The 19,158-nt window shown below is 34.9% G+C and overlaps 2 protein-coding genes across 2 annotated transcripts; both read right to left on the minus strand.

Annotated features, from left to right (window-relative positions):
* Positions 1–521: 521 nt before the first annotated feature.
* On the minus strand, positions 522–6,370 carry LOC116108466. Its single transcript, XM_031394714.1, has 13 exons — positions 6,139–6,370; positions 5,835–6,021; positions 5,463–5,535; positions 4,940–5,087; positions 4,723–4,832; positions 3,958–4,098; positions 3,733–3,874; positions 3,519–3,662; positions 3,104–3,264; positions 2,923–2,997; positions 2,575–2,713; positions 2,129–2,398; positions 522–889 (listed from the first exon to the last, which is right to left on the minus strand). The coding sequence occupies exons 1-13, from the start codon at positions 6,355–6,357 to the stop codon at positions 743–745; spliced, it is 1,956 nt and encodes a 651-aa protein (XP_031250574.1). The 5' UTR covers positions 6,358–6,370; the 3' UTR covers positions 522–742.
* A 3,140-nt stretch (positions 6,371–9,510) lies between these two features.
* On the minus strand, positions 9,511–11,746 carry LOC116108591 (peptidyl-prolyl cis-trans isomerase CYP21-4-like). Its single transcript, XM_031394839.1, has 7 exons — positions 11,595–11,746; positions 11,476–11,515; positions 11,303–11,353; positions 10,698–10,783; positions 9,960–10,097; positions 9,729–9,876; positions 9,511–9,621 (listed from the first exon to the last, which is right to left on the minus strand). The coding sequence occupies exons 1-7, from the start codon at positions 11,744–11,746 to the stop codon at positions 9,541–9,543; spliced, it is 696 nt and encodes a 231-aa protein (XP_031250699.1). The 3' UTR covers positions 9,511–9,540.
* Positions 11,747–19,158: the final 7,412 nt, after the last annotated feature.

Below are 19,158 nucleotides of genomic sequence, written 5' to 3' on the forward strand. Positions count from 1 at the left end.
TTATTTGGAGGGAGCTTTCTTAAACAGGCATTTATGGAGTAATAATTATTCTTTTTCATTACAAGGATCAAATGTACCATTACATTTTAGTCCAGCAATCATCAGCGTACGTTGAGCTGCACTTTTTGGAAGACAACCTGCAATTTAAGAATTCAGGTTTTGCTTTCAGCTGTTTCGAAACTAGAACTTCCACTTGTCAGTTTTCATAGTAGAAGACATTTTAATTCAGTTTAATACAAATGTTGTACTTAATAGAGCTTCCATCGCCCTGAGTTTTGTTATCTTTCATCAGAAACTATAAATTAAAAGTAATACTACGTTTACAAAAAAAATTTATAATTTCCATACAAATTGATATAACAAAAAATAAATGAAAAAGTGAATTTAATGAATTTGATTTTTTATTTCATTTTTCTACTCATTTCTTATTATCTCACTTTTAATAGAAATTTTTGTTAAATTTTTCATATTATTGGTAAATTAAAGCCGCTTACTGTCTCAAATCACACTCGGGAAGAGTGACCAATGATTTTCGGGTTCGTTTATTTTTTCCTTTTTGATTTCTGAAGTTGATAAGAGGGCATACATTGCATTTGTTCTACATGTAACTTGCCATCTTTGCATATTGCCTTCCAGAAAATTCTCGTAAGAGTATTGCACGACACCTTATTTCACCTCTTCGTGCAATTTTTTTCTTTTACGATAAGTTAAAACATGGGCAAGCAGCATTACAGGATTAACCTTATTCGCATTTCAATGCACGAGTGATCTCCCATGAATATGCATCATGAGTCTGTAGTGTTAGACCTTCAATCTGCCTCTTGCCATTTACTAATGCAACCATGAACCTTTCGTTTTCCAGTGACGAAGGGTACATAGCCTGTTCCTCCTGAATACAACATCAAAATTTGTAAATAATAAACTAGGAAATATCCCCCTATCATAAGCAAAGGAATGTTTCTAAATTAAGAAATTAATATTAGCCGGACTCCCAATAGGTTATAATGTAATTAGATTACTTGTTATGTGTTAAGTGACAGTTTTCTATATAGAATACCTCTAATTTTTATTATATGTTAAATAATTGTTAAATTTTAGTAGCCTTCATTTCATTAGTTAATTGAAAGCTAATCCTTTTTGAAAAGTTTTGTAATCTATAACCTCCACATCTCCAAAGTGTCAAAACATCTTGCACATGTAAACTAAACACATCTAACCTCCCAACACTCAAACAACAAAGCAAATTATTCTCTTCACAGACTCACCTTCCAAATCATCATTTTAATTAGCTTCAGATTTGTGATAAACCATTTAAGAGATAGGTTCTTTTAATTATTTGAAAAAGAATACATTTTTCATGAATTTCAACAAACTAGATATGAGTCCTGTGTTAAACCTTGTATTTTAGACTCAAATACAAGATTTAAATATATGTTCCATACCTAGTTATTAAAATTCATGAAAAATGGACATTTTTAAACAATTTAAATAACGTACCTCTTTTATGGCTAATCACGAATCTAATACAAATCAAAATATCTCCTTGAAAATTGAGTTTGTGGAATGAATGATTTGCTTTTTTGTTTGAGTGTTAAAGAGAATGTGAATATATAAATAAATGAGTAATATTATATTTATAAAGATTATACAAAATCTTTCGTACAAAGTAACAAGTTAAAATATGATTAGATGATCTAATATAATTTTTATATTAATTTATCTAATTATATTTTAACACATCACTTTGTATAAAAGTACAGTATTACTCTAGATAAATATGTCTTTAACTTTTGTACATATTATATGAAGGCATTCTTGTCCTTTTTAAAATTGAAGAGCCATAGAATGCAAGATTTTTCAAGAGAGAATATTTCTCTACCCACCAATAAAAATAGGACTATGTAATATAATTTTTTTTATATTTATAGATAAATCTTGCACCATATTACTATTTAAAATCTAACAATTATAATCCATGGATAAGAGTTCATTATATAATCGAACATATCTTGTTCGAAATGCTATCTATTCCTTCGTTAAAAGCCCAGGTTTTCATCATCTGAATTAGTTTACCAGTTAAATCATATAATGCAATGGACCTAGTAAAAGCAGTGAGAGCGGGCATTACCTCAGGCAACTCATAGAATTCATCAGGAGAAATTTGAAGTAACTCTGTCGCAGTTTGACCCGTACACCATGCAGAAACTTTAGAACGCTCATCAGCAAGAGTGATTTTCAGGTGGAAAGTGCGAACAATTTCAGCATTACAGTTACAGTGACAGAAACTGCATTCTAAAGCCCCATTAGGCTTTTCGTTGACAAAATGACCGCAAAGGGCATGTGAAAATCTTGTATTAACGTAACAGTGATCGATTTGGTTTAGCCAAATTCGACATATCTGGAAATGTGTTCAGAAAAAAAAAAAAAAATCAGTAAACATGAATTGAGATTTGAAAATAGATTAATTTAAAAAGTAATCTGCTCGAATTTGATCTAATGAAACATCAGTTTTATGGATGAGTATATCAATAATGCATAGCTAACAAAAGCCAGAAATTTATAGGAAAACCATACATGCATATAGCTATTTGAGTTGGATAGGTTAGAAAGGCACGACAACTTATGAAGACAAGATGAGTTTAACAATGCCGGCAAGCAACTAATATTGATGACAGAAGCTCCATCATCCTTCTCAAACCACTGTACTTCGATACTGTCCAACAAATTAAAACAATTACATAATGAGTTTTGTAATAATGAAACACTTTGAAGCATAAAAAAGGGCCAAATATTAGAGGATATCGACTCAGAATGGTTCAATTATGACTACGTATCCCGATTTGAAATTTCAGAACTAATTATAACTGATTCAGAAAAAAATATTCATCAATGAGGAGACAAAAACTTGTCAAGTATGGGTACCAGTTTTGTTTCGTCTTGGAGCATGACAAGCCGGATATATACACCACGTGACCAAGGCCTATTCTTCCCAATGACCTGAGAAACAAAAGCATCTAAGAAAGTAATGGAGAAGGTAAAATCCATAAGTTATGAGAGTAATGTGTGTTAGTTTTAATAAAACTGATTAAACTCTTTTTAGTACCAAAACTCAGCAAAATGAAGCTTTGCACAGACAGCTCCTGTTATATCCTCAATTTTCAAAGAGAAGACAAGTTCTGCAGTATTTTGTTTGCGAGAAATATCTGTTACAACACCATAGAGGCTGATGCTAGTCATCCTGTCACGAAGGTCGCTTATCAAAAACTGCAAAAGTGACAAATCAGAATGATTCAATTAAATCTAGATATACCCACATGTCATGTATAATGAGATCAGAAAATTTATGTGCAAGAGCAATTACAGGGCCTAGAATTCTATCCTTAACTAGAAAATTATTTGAAGCTTGATAGCACATTAAACTAAACTTTTAGGGAACACTTCAACAGCACTTCCACTACAAACTGATTGAAAATTTGAAATAGATGCTATAAAACAAGTACTAGAGATGATATACTCACCCGAAAAGGGTAGTTACTGAAGTCAATGGACCCCTGAGAATCACAAGGCAAGGTCACCTGAGAAACTTTGGGACTTTGACTAGGATCCACTGCAGTTAGCAGCCTTGAACCTTGGTGTCTATTTTGTGTCAATGCCACACATACCTGAGGAGTACAGAGGTTAGCTCCATTTTCAAATGATAACACTTTCTTTTGGACAACAATCTCTACGTACTTGTTCCTCATGTTGGATGAAAGGCACTATATACAATTGTGTTTCACTACCATATTCAAGGCAAAACTTGTCGCCTGTTTCTAAAGCACTCTCTTCAGAACTTGCAACATATGGTCTATCCAATGCAAGCATACTTCCAACACTACAAGAAATTGTGCAGACATAAATTAGAGTTGATGGAAAATAATATGAAGAATTGAAGATGCATCTGGTGCAAGATTTTACCTGAAAAGATTGGCTAGGAGAACCTGCTCGCCCCACAAAAGAAACTTTAGCCGGACACCATCAGTATCAACAAGTGTAATTTGCTTCCCCTGTAAACTGCCAAATGCTCCCTGAATTTCCAGTAATCCAATGGATTCAATCCTACACATAAATAGGAACAAAGAATAGTATAAACTTTCTAAACAAAGACTACTTACCTCCGTTATTATGACTAAATAGTTATAAACTTTATCTCAATAATAAGTTTATACCTAGTTACAAACTTTATTTTTTAAACAAATTCATATCATCTCGTGTAAGAATAGTTACACTTGCTGCTTATAAAAACTCTAACATTTAAACTAATATGACATTTTTATAAGATTTTTGTATCAAATTTTTAAATTCATTTTTAGTTTCCACTTATCTATTTTTTTTGATACCACATCAGTTTCTATTAAAAAAATTTAAAGTGTGTTACATTTGCTAATGTCTAGTGTAACTGAATGGAGGATCTAACCATAACCATGCCATACATTACCTTAATTTTATCTTTGGAAACTGAATTGATAACTGCCTTAAAACTCTCATATAGCAAACAGTAATGAACTTGTGTTTCTTTTTTGTACCATATTTGCTCAATTTTCATTTTTTAGAGGCTGTTTTACGATAAAGGAAAAATATAAAATGGTACATGAAATAAAGCAAGTGAAGAAGAGTGAAACGGAAACCTAATTTTGTGAGAGTAATTTAGCAAAATATATGATTTCTGTGCATAGAACTTACCTTGCATACAATGAATAAGAAGCCCCATTATTGACCGCATCAAGAGAAATGGAAGAGAAAGAATCACAACAAAACTTAGCTCCTAGCAAAATTGCATCATCATCCTGATCCTGCAATATAGGAAATGAAACATCACATATTAACATAAATGCCAAAAGGAAGCAATAACATTAGTCCATAAGCTTAGCCTTGCTTAAAAAAAGGCTTATGGAGTTACCTCATCTAACAATGTTACAAGATATTCGGTAGGAAGAAGTCGTGGACTACCAGATCCTGCTCTAGCAGTTCGAAGATAGCATCCTGTGAGGAAAACTTCCCTTCCTTTCTTCAAAGTCCCATTGTGTGGATCCACCAACTCATAGTACCTACAGTAAACAAGATTTAATAAACCTAATACCACCATGCAAACTCACGCATGCCAGCTCATTGGCACAGAGACACTCAACATACTCAAAAGAACCAAACTCATATACCACAGAGGGTGAAGAGTGAGATTTATTGCTTCTTGATTTTAACTTTAGGCCCCCACGTGTAAGTGATAATAGCAAGTGTACTCAAAACAGCAGAAAAAAGCTCCGGTTGTAAAGCAAAAGTTCATCATAATTATAATTTCATGGTTCCATTAACCGTGAATCTTACAGCAGAATGAATGGTCATTCAGATTCCACTCTTCATTAGAACAGTTTTAGAAACTCTAACTACGCCAGACTGCAGTTGAAAAAAAACACACAACTGCTAACCTGCGATGGAGATAAAGATCAATAGTATTGGAGCTCCAAAAATCCCCTAAAGTAAGCATGTAAATGTTCGTACCTGAAACAACAGATGTGTTAATGATAAGATAATAGCATTTCCTCCATTAATTTCAGAAAGAAAGAACAAAAAAGAAATTCATTGACCTCCTCTAAAATTTGGTTCAACTACAAATAGATTCCAGAAACATCACTTAACCTTTTAATAATCACCATAATATTCCATAAATTGTCATTGATTTCAAAACCAAATATGATTAGGTTCATTTAAATAGACAATCAAATTTCTAAAATTCAAAATATCGCAATATATTTAGCATATACAATTATAATTTAAATGAAATAATATAAAACAAGTACCTGGAAGAACAAAAACATCAACAATAACAGCCTCCAAAACGCTATTTAATGACAAAAATTTCTTCTCATGGATAGAATCAATCGTGACAGTGTTCGAAAGCTTAGTCCTCCGATGCTTCTTTTTCAGCTGATTTATAATCTCTGGTCTCTTCTTCGGAACACCAGCCCTGTGTTGCTCATTCCACGCCTTTAAAGGCAAAATTAATCACAGATTAACTCCTAATAATAACAAAACTTATCATTTTTGTTTATTGTTGCATTATTATAAAATTTTTAAATATATATATATACACACACATTTAACCTGAGAAAGATAGGACAGAAGAATTGCAACGGTGACGCCGCTCGAATAAGCAATACAGGTCTTGAGAATGCGAGACGCGATCCAGCTCCACCCGGCCCCGCCGGTTTCCGATCCAATGTTATTCGGATCGTAACCACCTGCTTCTTCTTCTTCAGGCCATAGCGCCGACCTTGCGTACTCGATCAATGAGAGAAACGGATCTTCTTCTTCTGTTTCCATGAGCTTGTCTTCGCTTTCGTGACTCATTGGTTGAATCACCGTGTTCTGACTTGCGGGATCTCAAACCCTTGTTAGACACGATTTGCACCAACTGGCGGCGTTTTATATTTGGGAGGGAAATATTGGCGCGGGGTTTTAAAACTGGGATGAGCCGGGCCGGGCTCTATTTAAACCCAAATCATAACCGAGTTTTGATTCTTTTTATATTTTAATTTCTGATTGATTTTCATTTTCCGCCCGTATATCGCTTATTTAATCTGAAACTGATAAATCGGCAATCAGAACTCACTTGAAAAGGCTTTTGTATATTATTTGATCTAAGAGCAAGATTACACTTCACAAAGCGACTTCCCATCCTGATTGATGTGGAGTGCGATGTGATCGGCATGAGACTCCTCACGTTGCACTCCATATTAATCGGGATAAGGAGTCGGTGTGCATAATTAATAAGTGTAGTATTTTCCTTAATTTAACTAATAATAAGGGATTTTGAGCATTATAATTGACCAAAAAAACCTATATTTGCTATTTCAAAAAGCTTCGAGCAGTACCACAAACCTGTATATTGATTCAAAATAAATGAAAATTTTCCCACCATCGTCAATCTTCTGTAACAAATATAAGATTAAAGAAACATGGGAAGAAAAAAATATGGAAAACTGAAATAATAATAATTGTAAAGTCATGCATCTTGCTGGCTTCCCCACCAAATCATTGCTTTGAGTTTGGCGCGAAGCCGCAAACACATCAATTACCTGTGTTTTAAAACTCGGCTTGGGCTGACCAACTGAATCGAGACTCAGGGCCTTCATAGAGCGGGTTTTTCAAATTTGACTATTCATGGCAAACCCTAGAGATTAGGATGATGATCGATGAATGATTGGTAACTAGAATGTTGGGGCTTTTGAAGAGGAAGGGTCGGTAAGTCGAAAGGTGGCGACGAATGTGATTTCCAGCAAGTGAAACAATCGAAAATCGCAAAAATTTATTCCCGAAAATAGCAGGTTGTTGTCGGTGATTGGTGAAGTGAACGGGGGTAGGGTGAGATGGGTTTTGGTATGGAGGCTGAGGGAAGAGTTTTCGTGGTGATGGGATGTGTTGTCAACATCGGTAACATGCCCTATTAGGCCTAGGTTGTCGACGTCGATGATGTAATTTGAGGTGTTTTTATAGGATTTCAAACCTGTAAGGATTTATGTGTAATTTCAAGGGTGTTTTTCTAGATTCAAACCTTTTTACATGGTGACATCATCGATTTGACCCGCCAATCAAACCAATTCAACTGTTCAACTCCGGGACCCAACCACTTTGCCAAGTTTCACCCTGGGTTGGATCTTAAAAGTTAAAACACTATCAATTAACACAAACGAAGATAGGGAGATAACTACAAAAGATTCAAGTATGGATTAACAAAAATGCATAAATTATGTATTTACGTCTGCTCTAAGTACAAAATCTTTAGGATATGCTTGGTTGAGGATAATCTCTTATTACTGAAGTAATATCATCTTATATTACTTGATTACCACATTTGATTGTCAAATAATATAATGTTTCGATAATCTTCCAAAACAAATAGTAATTACTGTTGGTTATATAGAAGGTAATCTGATGATCTCAATTTTCTTAGATATTTTAAGATTACTTGATAATCTTATTTTTGCTACAATTTTATTTTTTATTAATAAAATTTTAGGACAATAATACCCTTGTTATCTAAACAATTTACAACATTTGATTACTACATTTGATTGTCAAATGTTATATTACTTGATTACCACATTTAATTGTCAAATAATATAAGATTTCGATAATCTTCCAAAACCAATAATAATTACTGTTGGTTATATAAAAGGTAATCTGATTATCTCAATTTTCTTAGATATTTTAATATTACTTGGTAATCTTATTTTTGCTATAATTTTATCTTTTATTAATACAATTTTAAGACAATAATATCCTTATTATCTAAACAATTAACAATAATTTATGGACAATTTTAACCTTATACTTAAGATTTTTAAGACAAAATTAGCCTTATACGTCAACCAAATTACCCAAGACCCCAGCCACCACCATAACCACCCAAGAGGATTACCGACCACCACCACTCGCCGTCACCGGCAATCATCGAAACGGCACACAGGTGGCCGAATCTAGCCAATAAGGCCATTTCCAACCGTATTTGGTTGTGAAACGGTTGCCTTTTCATGGCCAGATCTATGACCGTGAACTCTATTTTAAAAATCGGATCGGACCGACAGGTCTGACCGGTCCGACCAGGACTCGATAGCTTCTCCGATCCGGTTCAGGTCTTAGGAGAATTTTTGTAATATTTCAAAACTATAAAGGTTAATTTGTAATTTTATAAGGGTGTTTTGGAGATATGTCAAAAGTTCAGGGATTAAGTGGTAATTTTTTAAGGGTATTTTTGAAATAAATAAAAATTTTAGGGACTAATTTGAACTTTTTAGGGTAATTTTTATAATATATTAAAATTTAAACGATTAATATATAATTTTTTAAAAATAAAATTGTCGCTGATGTCATCGGTCCACCCGGTTGACCAGTGACCCAGGTAGCGAAACAGGTTGCCCTTAGGTTCGGGGTTTTAATACAATGGCCGTGAGAAGGCCAAATCTTGCTGTTTCCAACCATGGACCACATATCTATGGCCCCGAAACGTCCTTAATGGCACACAACCAACCAAATACGACAAGGTGATTGCCGACCGGGAAGGTGGCTGGGGTGTTTTTGTAAAGTTTTAAACTTTTTGGGTTGTTGGAGCATTTTTGCTAAATATTTAAAAAGAATGACAATTTAATAATTTATATAAAATACCTACAAATTTATTCTTTATAACCAAACATATTAATATAATAAATACCCACCAATATAACACATTTCTTTAAACATTCCCAGTAATCTTCAAGGTAATTTATATTTCCATTAATATAACATTCTTAGTAATACAAGATTCCTGAATTAAATGCACCCTTAGAGCATTCCTGCAACCCCTCCAAGTCCAAGCCACTCTGACCCCGCAAAATAAAAAAAATCCTGTATTCTAGGGGCAGAAGAAAACAAAATTTGAAAGAAAAATGTAATATTACAACAAACTCGGTGACAATCGTCTCGCAAGTTAGAAAACTTTACACTAGCTCGCTAAAACATCCTCAAATCTCATGTTATTAGTGTCACATTGATGATCCCTACGCGTGACTTGGGCTGATAGTGTTCATCTGTATCCACCTCTTCAATTTCCTGAATAGTACATTGTGATTATTGGCAAACGCTCCATGTTAGCTTTAATCTAGTCAAGTGAAATATCAATCAAAATTACTCGTCAAACATAAAATTATGTTTATTACCTGCACCACATCCTCACCCTTAATGACTCTTCCGAACACAATAAGCTTATCATTTAAATCTGGTATTGGTGCAGTAGTAATATATAGCTCAAATTCTTTACTATCTTTAGTTTTTGAAGTTCCAATCATAAATGCCTCATGCTTTGGACTGTTTTTCAGAAGAATCAATTCATCAGTTAATGAAAAACCGAGTACTAATAAATACTATGGAAAAATGATTAGAATGAAAACCTTGTAGCAAGTTGACCACGAAGCTTCCCTCTTGAAGTCCAATCCTCAGCCGCTGCAAGCTGTTGGGAATGCCCAGCTTGAATCACATAGTTTTTTATCACATGATGAAAAGGCATCCCTTTGAAGTGCTCCTTTTGACTGGAAAACCAATAATTTTTAGGTACAGTGGTACACAGAGTATAACAGAACATGTAGCATGCACTAGGCACATAGTTTCTGCCACATTAGTATTTAGAAAATACAGAAAATGCCCTTTATTGGCATGTCGATCAGGGTGGAATAAATCTCATAGTTTAGAAGGGGTCACCAGCAACAGCCATAAAGAGAAGGCAATATTTAGCTAAAGACAACGACACTGCTACATTTATGAATCATTTGGACCCAAATGAAGAACAAGCAAATACAAGAAGAAAACCCCATTTATTACCAGTTCCCAGCACAAAGAAAAAGACAAATCTTTTCTAACTTTCCATATGGAGAAAAAGAACACTAACAAAACTACAAAAGAGATGCACTCCAATTCATGGTTAGAATATACTAATTCTTACAACTTTCAAACATTCATTTAAGTTCAAACAAAATCCACAGAAAGTATGCACCATACACAGAATTTTTTCATCATCCAGCAACCTAATAATGTTCTGGCTTATTTAATAACAATAGATGGATGAATTATGTTATATCCAGTTAATTTCAATGGACATAGCTGGCCAATAACAAAAATGTTTGGATGCTTACCAGAGGTCAATAAATTTATCCACAATTTCTGGCGAACCTTCTTTGAAAAGCTCCACAATTATATGACCTTTAGATGTATTTAGAATCTACAAGGGAAAAAGTTCAGAATTAAGGGCAAAAGATAACAAAGTCCATCGGCAAAAGGCAATGAGGAGAGCATGTGAAATAGTGTGTGAATGCATAACATCTAAAAGTAAACATGGCAGTCAATGGCATGCGGCATGTAAGAATAAATAAGAAGCCTAGTATATCTTCAAGAGAAAATATTAGATTAATCACATCATAAACTTTTTGCATTACTGCAAAAATTATTATCCAAATCCCAAAAGGTCAATGATCAACATGCCATTGTCAAAAGTGAAGTTAACTTCAAAATAAGAAACTGTTCCATAACAGAGTTAGGCATTTAAAAAGTTGTTATGTACAAAATGAAGTGATTCATGATATAACAAGACTATTCATGCAAAAAGTAACCAAATCCACAACAAATATTCCACTTATCAGCATCTTCACTCCTAATAATGAACTAGATAACCGAATTTTCTGGTCAAAAAACTCAATTGCAACCAACTTCGCAAAAAAAAATTTGATTTAACAGAACTTACAGCATGGCCAGGAAGATCAAACTTCTTTGAAACCGCAGCGGCATCAGTGTCCTACACCACAGAAATGAAAATAAGTTTAGCGAATTACACAGTCGCTTATAATTAATACTAAATACAGAAACAATTGATTCATAGATGCACACATCTTATCTGAACTCCAATTACTTAAGTACCTCAAAATTCGAAGATCCAGTCCCCTTCAGTTGGTCTGGCCTACAAGAAAATTCACGGGATCTTATATTCTAGCAAACAAAATCGTCTTCAATAAGATCTTTATATTGTCAAAACAAACCTGTGTGACCAATGTCTATATGCACCAACAAAGCACAACACAACTAACACCACAATCAAGTTGCAGAAGACAATCGTAGTGATACTGATTCGAGTCGGCCCCTTTTTCCTCTTACTTTGAACTAGTAAAGCCTGAGGTTTTATCCTCGCCATTTTGCTTCAGTTCAACCGCTAAATTTACCCCCTTTATATCAACAAAACTGCAAAAATCAGACCAAATCCTATTAACAAAAGGAGATATAAAATCTACCAAATTGGAGCTTAACTGACCCCGATCCTCAGATCAGCACCTGCTCTGTTAATTTCAATTTACTACTTTAATCAGGTTTAATACAAAGTTTAAGTAACTAATCACTAAACCTAGTTGAAAGCAGCTTAATAAAAATAAAATAAAATAAAACCTTAATGGAACTTTGCGGCTTGATTACACCGTACGGGGAGCTGTAATTGATATTTGATCGCGTCTAATTCAAACGAGAAGAAGAAGACGACGAGGGGACAAAGATTTGTTGTATTGTTTTAATTATGGGTATTAGGTGATGTGATGTGATGATTGTTCATTCTTTACGCTGTCCGCGTTTGGTTTGCTTGGGCCCATCTTTTTCACGATGATGGGACCCATCAACGGACGAGAGGTTGCTTGACCGTTTAAATACATCCAACTGACGGTTGTGATCAAATCTGCGTGGTGATAACTGACAACCCCAGTCTTACTGTCCTCAAACCTGCCCTTTACTTTGATGAAGAAGAGCTGTGCCAGAATTTTGAGATACAATTAATCTCAATTGGACTACATAAATAATAATGAAAATATAGAAAAAACAAGTGCCAATATATATGGGCTATTTTCTAAGATCGACATTGAGTTGTCCCAAAATTGATGGTCGTTGCAGAAGGGTATCCTGCAACTGTAATGGTGGCCACACAGCTTGAGGTATTGGTAACATGATCCCCACTCATTGTAAAGTTGAAATTTTATGAGAATTTATTGCTTTTTACTTGCAGTCTTCACACTCTGTAGGATAACCTTTCTAACCAAATATAAGAAGCTTCCACACTTATTAAATTAGTCGTCTCTCGGAGCAATGATGAAATAATTTATCAAGATGAGTTAATAAATACAATAATGCTATGGACATTGGACCGTACACTAAATTTTTACATCAAATTATGTGTCACATCATTTAAATATCCCATTAACAAATATTTTACAAGTGAATAGCCGTTCATTAACTATGGACAGCCATCCACTGTTATTGGACGGGAGTCTATTATATGCAAACGTCCGTTCATGCGAAAGAAACGATGGACTCTTGTCCATTTACTATAGACGGGCGTCCACATTTAATGGACACCTGTTCAAACTTTAAATTTTAAAAAAAAAATGTCTAAACAAAATTAATGGATGACCGTACAAAGCCATTGACGGGTACTTAAAGGTAAAGCTTTTGTACCTAAGCACTTATTTTGTGTATGTCAGTTGTTTTTGTTAAAACTCATACATACATGATTCTAAACAGAAGAGAATACATCTTTCTTTTAATTTCTTATGACCTTTTACTCTTGTGAACGATAATGTAACAAACAAAGAACATTACTGATAATGAAGTACTGGTTTATTAATAGAGTAATACTAGCCTTACAAAGAGGGATACAAAGAGACAAATACAGCCCTTAAAATTCATGATTGCCTCTCTCTCTCTCTCTCTTTCCCTTCTTTTAAGGGTTGGATTTGTCTCTTTGTATGCCTCTTTGTAAGACTAGTATTACTCTTATTAATATATCATCAGGAGCACGCAGGCTTGGCAAAGGCTGAAAGAAGGAAGATATGTGGGCTGATGGATGTCAGAAAACTAACAATAGATGCATCTATGCACGCGGCGTTGAATGAACGACTGCCACTCCGAGTTGTGGTGCAAGTTCTCTTTTTTGAGCAAGTTAGAGCTACTGCAGGGGTTCATGCCCCTAACAACAATCCCCGTGATGCTTCACACTCCACAACAAACACAGATGAAGAGTGGGAGAAAGCAGCACATATCCCTCAAGAAATAGATGAGTCGAATGAAGGTAAAAGACGAGGAATTCTAGAAGAATGGGAAATTAATTAAGAAGAACAGCAAAAATAGCAAAAGTGTCGTGCAGTTGTTACCATCACAGTCAAGGAGAATAAAATTAAAAGTTTGGACGGGCGTCCACTCAAGGTGGACTACCGTCCATTATTAAGGGACACTCGTTCAAAAAATTTGAACGGGCGTCCATTAACTGAGTATAATTTTAACGGGCGTCCAATAATGGTGGACGTCCGTCCATAACATTTAAATGGGCGTCCATTAATTTTTTTTTAATTTATAGTTTGGACGGGCGTCCATTAAAGGTGTTCACCTGTCCATTTGTATGGACCCCCGTCCATTGAATATGGATGGGAGTCCATGATTTTTGTTTTCAAATTTTTTAAATTTAAACTATGGATGGGTGTCCATTATAGGTGGACACCCGTCCATAGCAAATGGACTCCCGTCCATATAATATGGACAGGAGTCCATTGTTCATTTCGCATAGACGGGCGTCCACCTTTGATGGACGTCCGTCCAATAACAGTGAACGGTCGTCCATAGTTAATGAACGGTCGTTCACTCACAAAATATTTGTTAAAGTGATATGTGGCTGGTCTGAGTGTGATGACACGTAATTCGATTTAAAAATTCGGTGCACAGTCCCAGTGTCTGTAGCATTATTGTAATAAATATAAGTCAGAATTACTTAAAGGTATAATACAACACTTACATCCAATCTTACAAACTTTCTCTCATAATCCTAACGTTATAGTTTACAATTGGTTAACTCGCAAATGAGTCATGTATACTCGCTATAGGTCATGCCTGCTGAATTGCAAGTTATCACACCAGAGTTGTAAGAGAAAATTGGTCAAATCAGTTGTGAATCAATCTTTATCCTTACATAAGATATACGTTGTAAAATGATTAATTAACTCACCCGTGGGTAGCCTAGCGGTAAGAGTGAACCGACAGTCTTATGTTTGATTTTCCACTGAGTGCAGAGTTAGTATCTTTGTCCATGATTTATTTAGAGGCTACAGTTTTTGTGGATTAGCTTTTCTTGAGGATTAGTTGAGGTGGAAGTAGGTAGATATGAATAATCGTATTCCTTATTATTACCACTTTATAATTTGATATTCTGCTGCCCCACATTGCATCCGAATCCATGGTTTTGGTATTAGGGATTTTCATACGTTAAATTGAAGGTTGGCGGATGATATTGAATTTTGCAAGCTTAGGTTTGAAGGTGGACAAAGAGTAATTATAATTTGGAAGACTACTTTTGAAGAACAGCTAAGATGCGATTTGAAACTAGCACATCAAATGATTGATACATATTCCTTTCCTTTCCTTTCATGCCTGTCCAACCTCTTCATACCACATGGTTTACTTCAAGACTTTCTATTTGGGAAAGCAATGAAGTGGGCATATCAGAGAATATAGCTGCAAGCCTGCAACAACAACAACAACAAATCAATATGACAACACTTTGATTGACTCAAAATATAGCCCGTGTTGAACCACTATAGATTTCACCACACCAGTTTTGATTTTTTTTTCACTTTTTATTAAAAAACAATATATGTGCGTTTCCTTGAAAGAAAGAAATTACCCTCCAAATTGTTGAAACGACACTCAAAACGCACAAATATGAAAGTAGAAAAGTAACAATAGATAATTGATTTACCCTAGTTCATTCCCAATGAAAGAACTACGTCCAATATTCAAATCAAGTAGTTTTATCGAGTTTCAGAAATCTATAGAATACAATAATAAAAAGTATCAACAATTCACTATTTCTCTCTATTTTTCATGTTAGGTTTTCCACTACTATACTTGAGTACTAATAAACCTAATCACATTTCGAATGTGTCGGTGTTAACCCCGTGCAAAGTATGAATTACATTCAACACAAATGATACCACTACTTGTGGTATGCATAGACTTGGTAAACGGGCGGGTATGGGCTGGGTAATTACGGGTATAGGTTAACGGGTAAACTTTTTGAAACAGGTAAAGAGGTGTAATACTTAGTACCCGCCCGTACGGGCACGGGTCGATCTACGGGTCACCCGCAAGGTTTGATATTTAATAAAACTATGAAGGGTATTTTTGACTTCTCAAAATACTTTTCACAAAACCCTAAAAATATTTTTCTTCTTCTTTTTTCTCCTCCCATTTTTCTCTCTCATTTCCTTTCGTTTCTTCTTATTCTTCTTTCTCCTTTCGCCTTTTCTTACTTTGCCAGATCTGTATGCGTGTATATATGAAGATATTTTTCTAAACTATAAACTATAACTGAGAGGGTTATTATCTTTTACATCCCCTAAGGTTTGAGTTTCAATCACTCACACCCTACAGCGACAAGTACAAAAGATCATCTCTCATTTTTTCTCACATTTAAAAATTTGTATAATTACCTCTCCTCAGAGTGTTAAAAGGAAGGTTAAGGTTGATTGAAAATGTATTCTATTAACCTTTAAAAGGTGAAATTACAATTTGGCCCTCTATAACCTATTTATTGTTTACATTACATTTCTCCTGAACAAGATTGGCGGTCCTTAAACGACGAAAGTGATGCTATTTAATCGACTTGAAGGTGGTGAGTTTAAATCTAGTGACAGTGCACCATCACTCTCTTTGAGGGAGGTATTAGAAGTGTTTATCTGAGCTTATAAATGAGTCAAATTAATTTATAAGTTCTAAATAACCTCGACGTGTTTTGTTTATAATTTTTTGAGTTTGGGGAGATACCTTTTTTTTTTTTTTTTTTTTTTTTTTGTAGCTTATAAATACTCTTGTTTATAAGCTAGTTTGATTAAGTATATTACCACATTATCCTTATTTAATTTTAAATTTCATCGTATAATTTTTATTTGATAAAATAATATAATATCTTTTTTAGTTATTTTAATAATAAAATATACTTATAAGCCACATTTTACCAAACCGTCACTACTTATTACCATTTATAAGTACTTAAACTACCAACACAATAACTGCTTAAAATTTCAAATGCTTATAAGCTCAAATTATCTTAACTTATAAACTAATTTTCATAAACTCAGATAAACACCCCCTTAGACAGTTTTTAAAAAATGTTAGGAGGGATGAAGGATAATTGAAACTAGACCTGGCAAAACGGGTCTAGACCCGCGAGTCGACCCTAAATCCGGATAAAAAATATAGGGTGTGGGTCTTTAATATTAGACCCGTTTTTCTTCTACCCGTACCCGGCCCAACCCGTTTTGCCAACGGGTCAAGCGGGTACACCCGCGGGCACCCGTTTGTTTTTCCCCTTTTCATTTTGCAGGGATACCCTAAATTCTAAATTGGGGTTTGGCCATGTTTTTGCCCCAAATCGCAAAATCCCTAACTCTTTCAACCTCATCGTTGTCGCTTCTCCTGTCTTCGTTTCTCATCAGCACAAAAGGACTTTGCAAATAAACCCAACAACAAAACAAAAACATAAATCACACAAATTCAAAAACCCAAAGGAAAAATTCAATCAAACAAAAACAAAAATCCAAAAACCCAAAGGAAAAATTCAATCAAACCTGTCCAGGTAAAGTGCCATCAAGATCCTTCAAAGTTGGACGATACTCGTGCATAACCCAATTGGTTCTCTTCCCCTTTGGAGCTCGTCCAGTATGAAACACAAGGGTCTTCTGTGCGTCGTTCGTCACTGCTGTCATCTCCGCTGTAACAATGCAGTTTAAAATAGAAAGGTTCTTTTTTTTGGCAAGGTGTCGTTTGTTCATTGGCAGATGATTAACTCTATCTGATGATGCGATGGAGGATGCGTTGCGGCCTACGGGGCAACAGGTGGCATGTGGCATGTGGGACGTGGGGAGTGGAAATGGAGGTGATTAAAGTCAGAGTTAGGTTTTGGTTGGGATGAAGATTGAAGAGTGGAGAATCTGAGATAGAAGTTTCAAAAACTAAACAGTAAAAGAGGATACTCAGATCTGTTCAATCATTGCCAGTTTGCAGAGTCAATTCATTCTCAAACTGTTGCTTTTCTTCTATAAATTTTTTCTTTTTTCAAATTTTTTTATGTGGGTTTATTTGGTTGATGACGAATGAAAGGACAATCAATAAAGCTTTTTAATCTTTTTCTTTGTTAGGTTATGGGTTTCTGTTTGGCTGGTGAGAAAACTTGGGAGAAAACGTGGGTTTCTTTTTTCTGTTTGGTTGGTGACAAATTTTGCTCAAAAATGAAGATTTTGGGAAGATTTGGGGGTGTAATTGCAAAATTTTAAAATTGGAGTGAACAGTGCGAGCACCCGCGGGTCCACCCATACCCGTATAGGATAGGGTGTGGATCCAAAATATTGGGCTCGTTTAAATCGACTCATTTTGGGCCCGTATCTGTAAGACCTGCACCCGTGAGACTCGACTCGTATCCGGTCCACCCGTCCGTTTTGTTAGGTCTAATTGAAACCCAAACCACGGGGAGGTGAGGAATAACCCTAATTTAAACTTCAAAGAGGACTGTATGTGTCTTATGTATTAGAGTAAACAATAGAGGTAATGCAATCAGAACCAACTGTTATTAATTATTTGATTGCGAACTAAACAGTCTAAACTATCAATTACTGAGATTAACCGAAGGCTGCAGCCTGCAAGATTCAGTACATCATAATTAACAATTAACTCGCCGTAGTAAAGCGGTGTTGGAGATCATGATAGGACAAGTCACAGAAGACCAGGATCCACCTCTAGCGGTATGATTATCATAAAGAGCAGCGGTGATGATAAGACAAGTCACAACACCTCTGACCCACCGGAAAAAGTATGTAAATTTAATATAAATAAATATTAATAGATATGAAAAGACAAAGACTCTTTTAGTATTTGACATGCATATTGTATACATTTATGATCATGAAGAGAAGAGCAGCCCTCAAGAGAGATACATACATTAACTTAAAAGACAGAAATAGCAGGCTGATGTTAATCTAATGAAGGATGAGAAATTCAGTGAGAGCTAGACGAGCCTTAAAGATAAGGAGCACATAGTACAGCAGAAGATACTCTGATATACGAATGATTATATGAGGATCCGGCGAATCTGTTCTTAACATACTGTTCCATTTTTTAGGGGCAGCCCACGTAGACTATGACTGCTGAATGTCCTGGTTATCACTTTCCAGCTTTCACTCAGTAGTAGTGTAAAAGTAATTAACTGGTGCATCAAGTTATGATGCAACTAAGAAGGGTGTGTGGTTGTGTACCTAGCTGGCTAACTCTAGCCACAAATATAAATAAAAAGAAAAAAGAAAATGGGTAACAGGTTATCTTATAAAACTAAAAGAAACAAACAAAAGAGAATTGATAAGAATAAAGAAACCTTACCAAAATATAAATAAGGATGAATTTGTAGGGGGGTATATAATGTGGCAGCTAGCCCGTTCAAGAAAGACTAAGATACAGTCTGTTAAAGAAAGTTTATAGTATTTCAACATCCTGGTTTTGCAAAGCGATTGTTTCTTTTAGGGAAAGAAA

The sequence above is a fragment of the Pistacia vera genome, unplaced genomic scaffold, assembly GCF_008641045.1.
Source record: "Pistacia vera cultivar Batoury unplaced genomic scaffold, PisVer_v2 Contig566, whole genome shotgun sequence".
Lineage (NCBI taxonomy): Eukaryota > Viridiplantae > Streptophyta > Magnoliopsida > Sapindales > Anacardiaceae > Pistacia > Pistacia vera.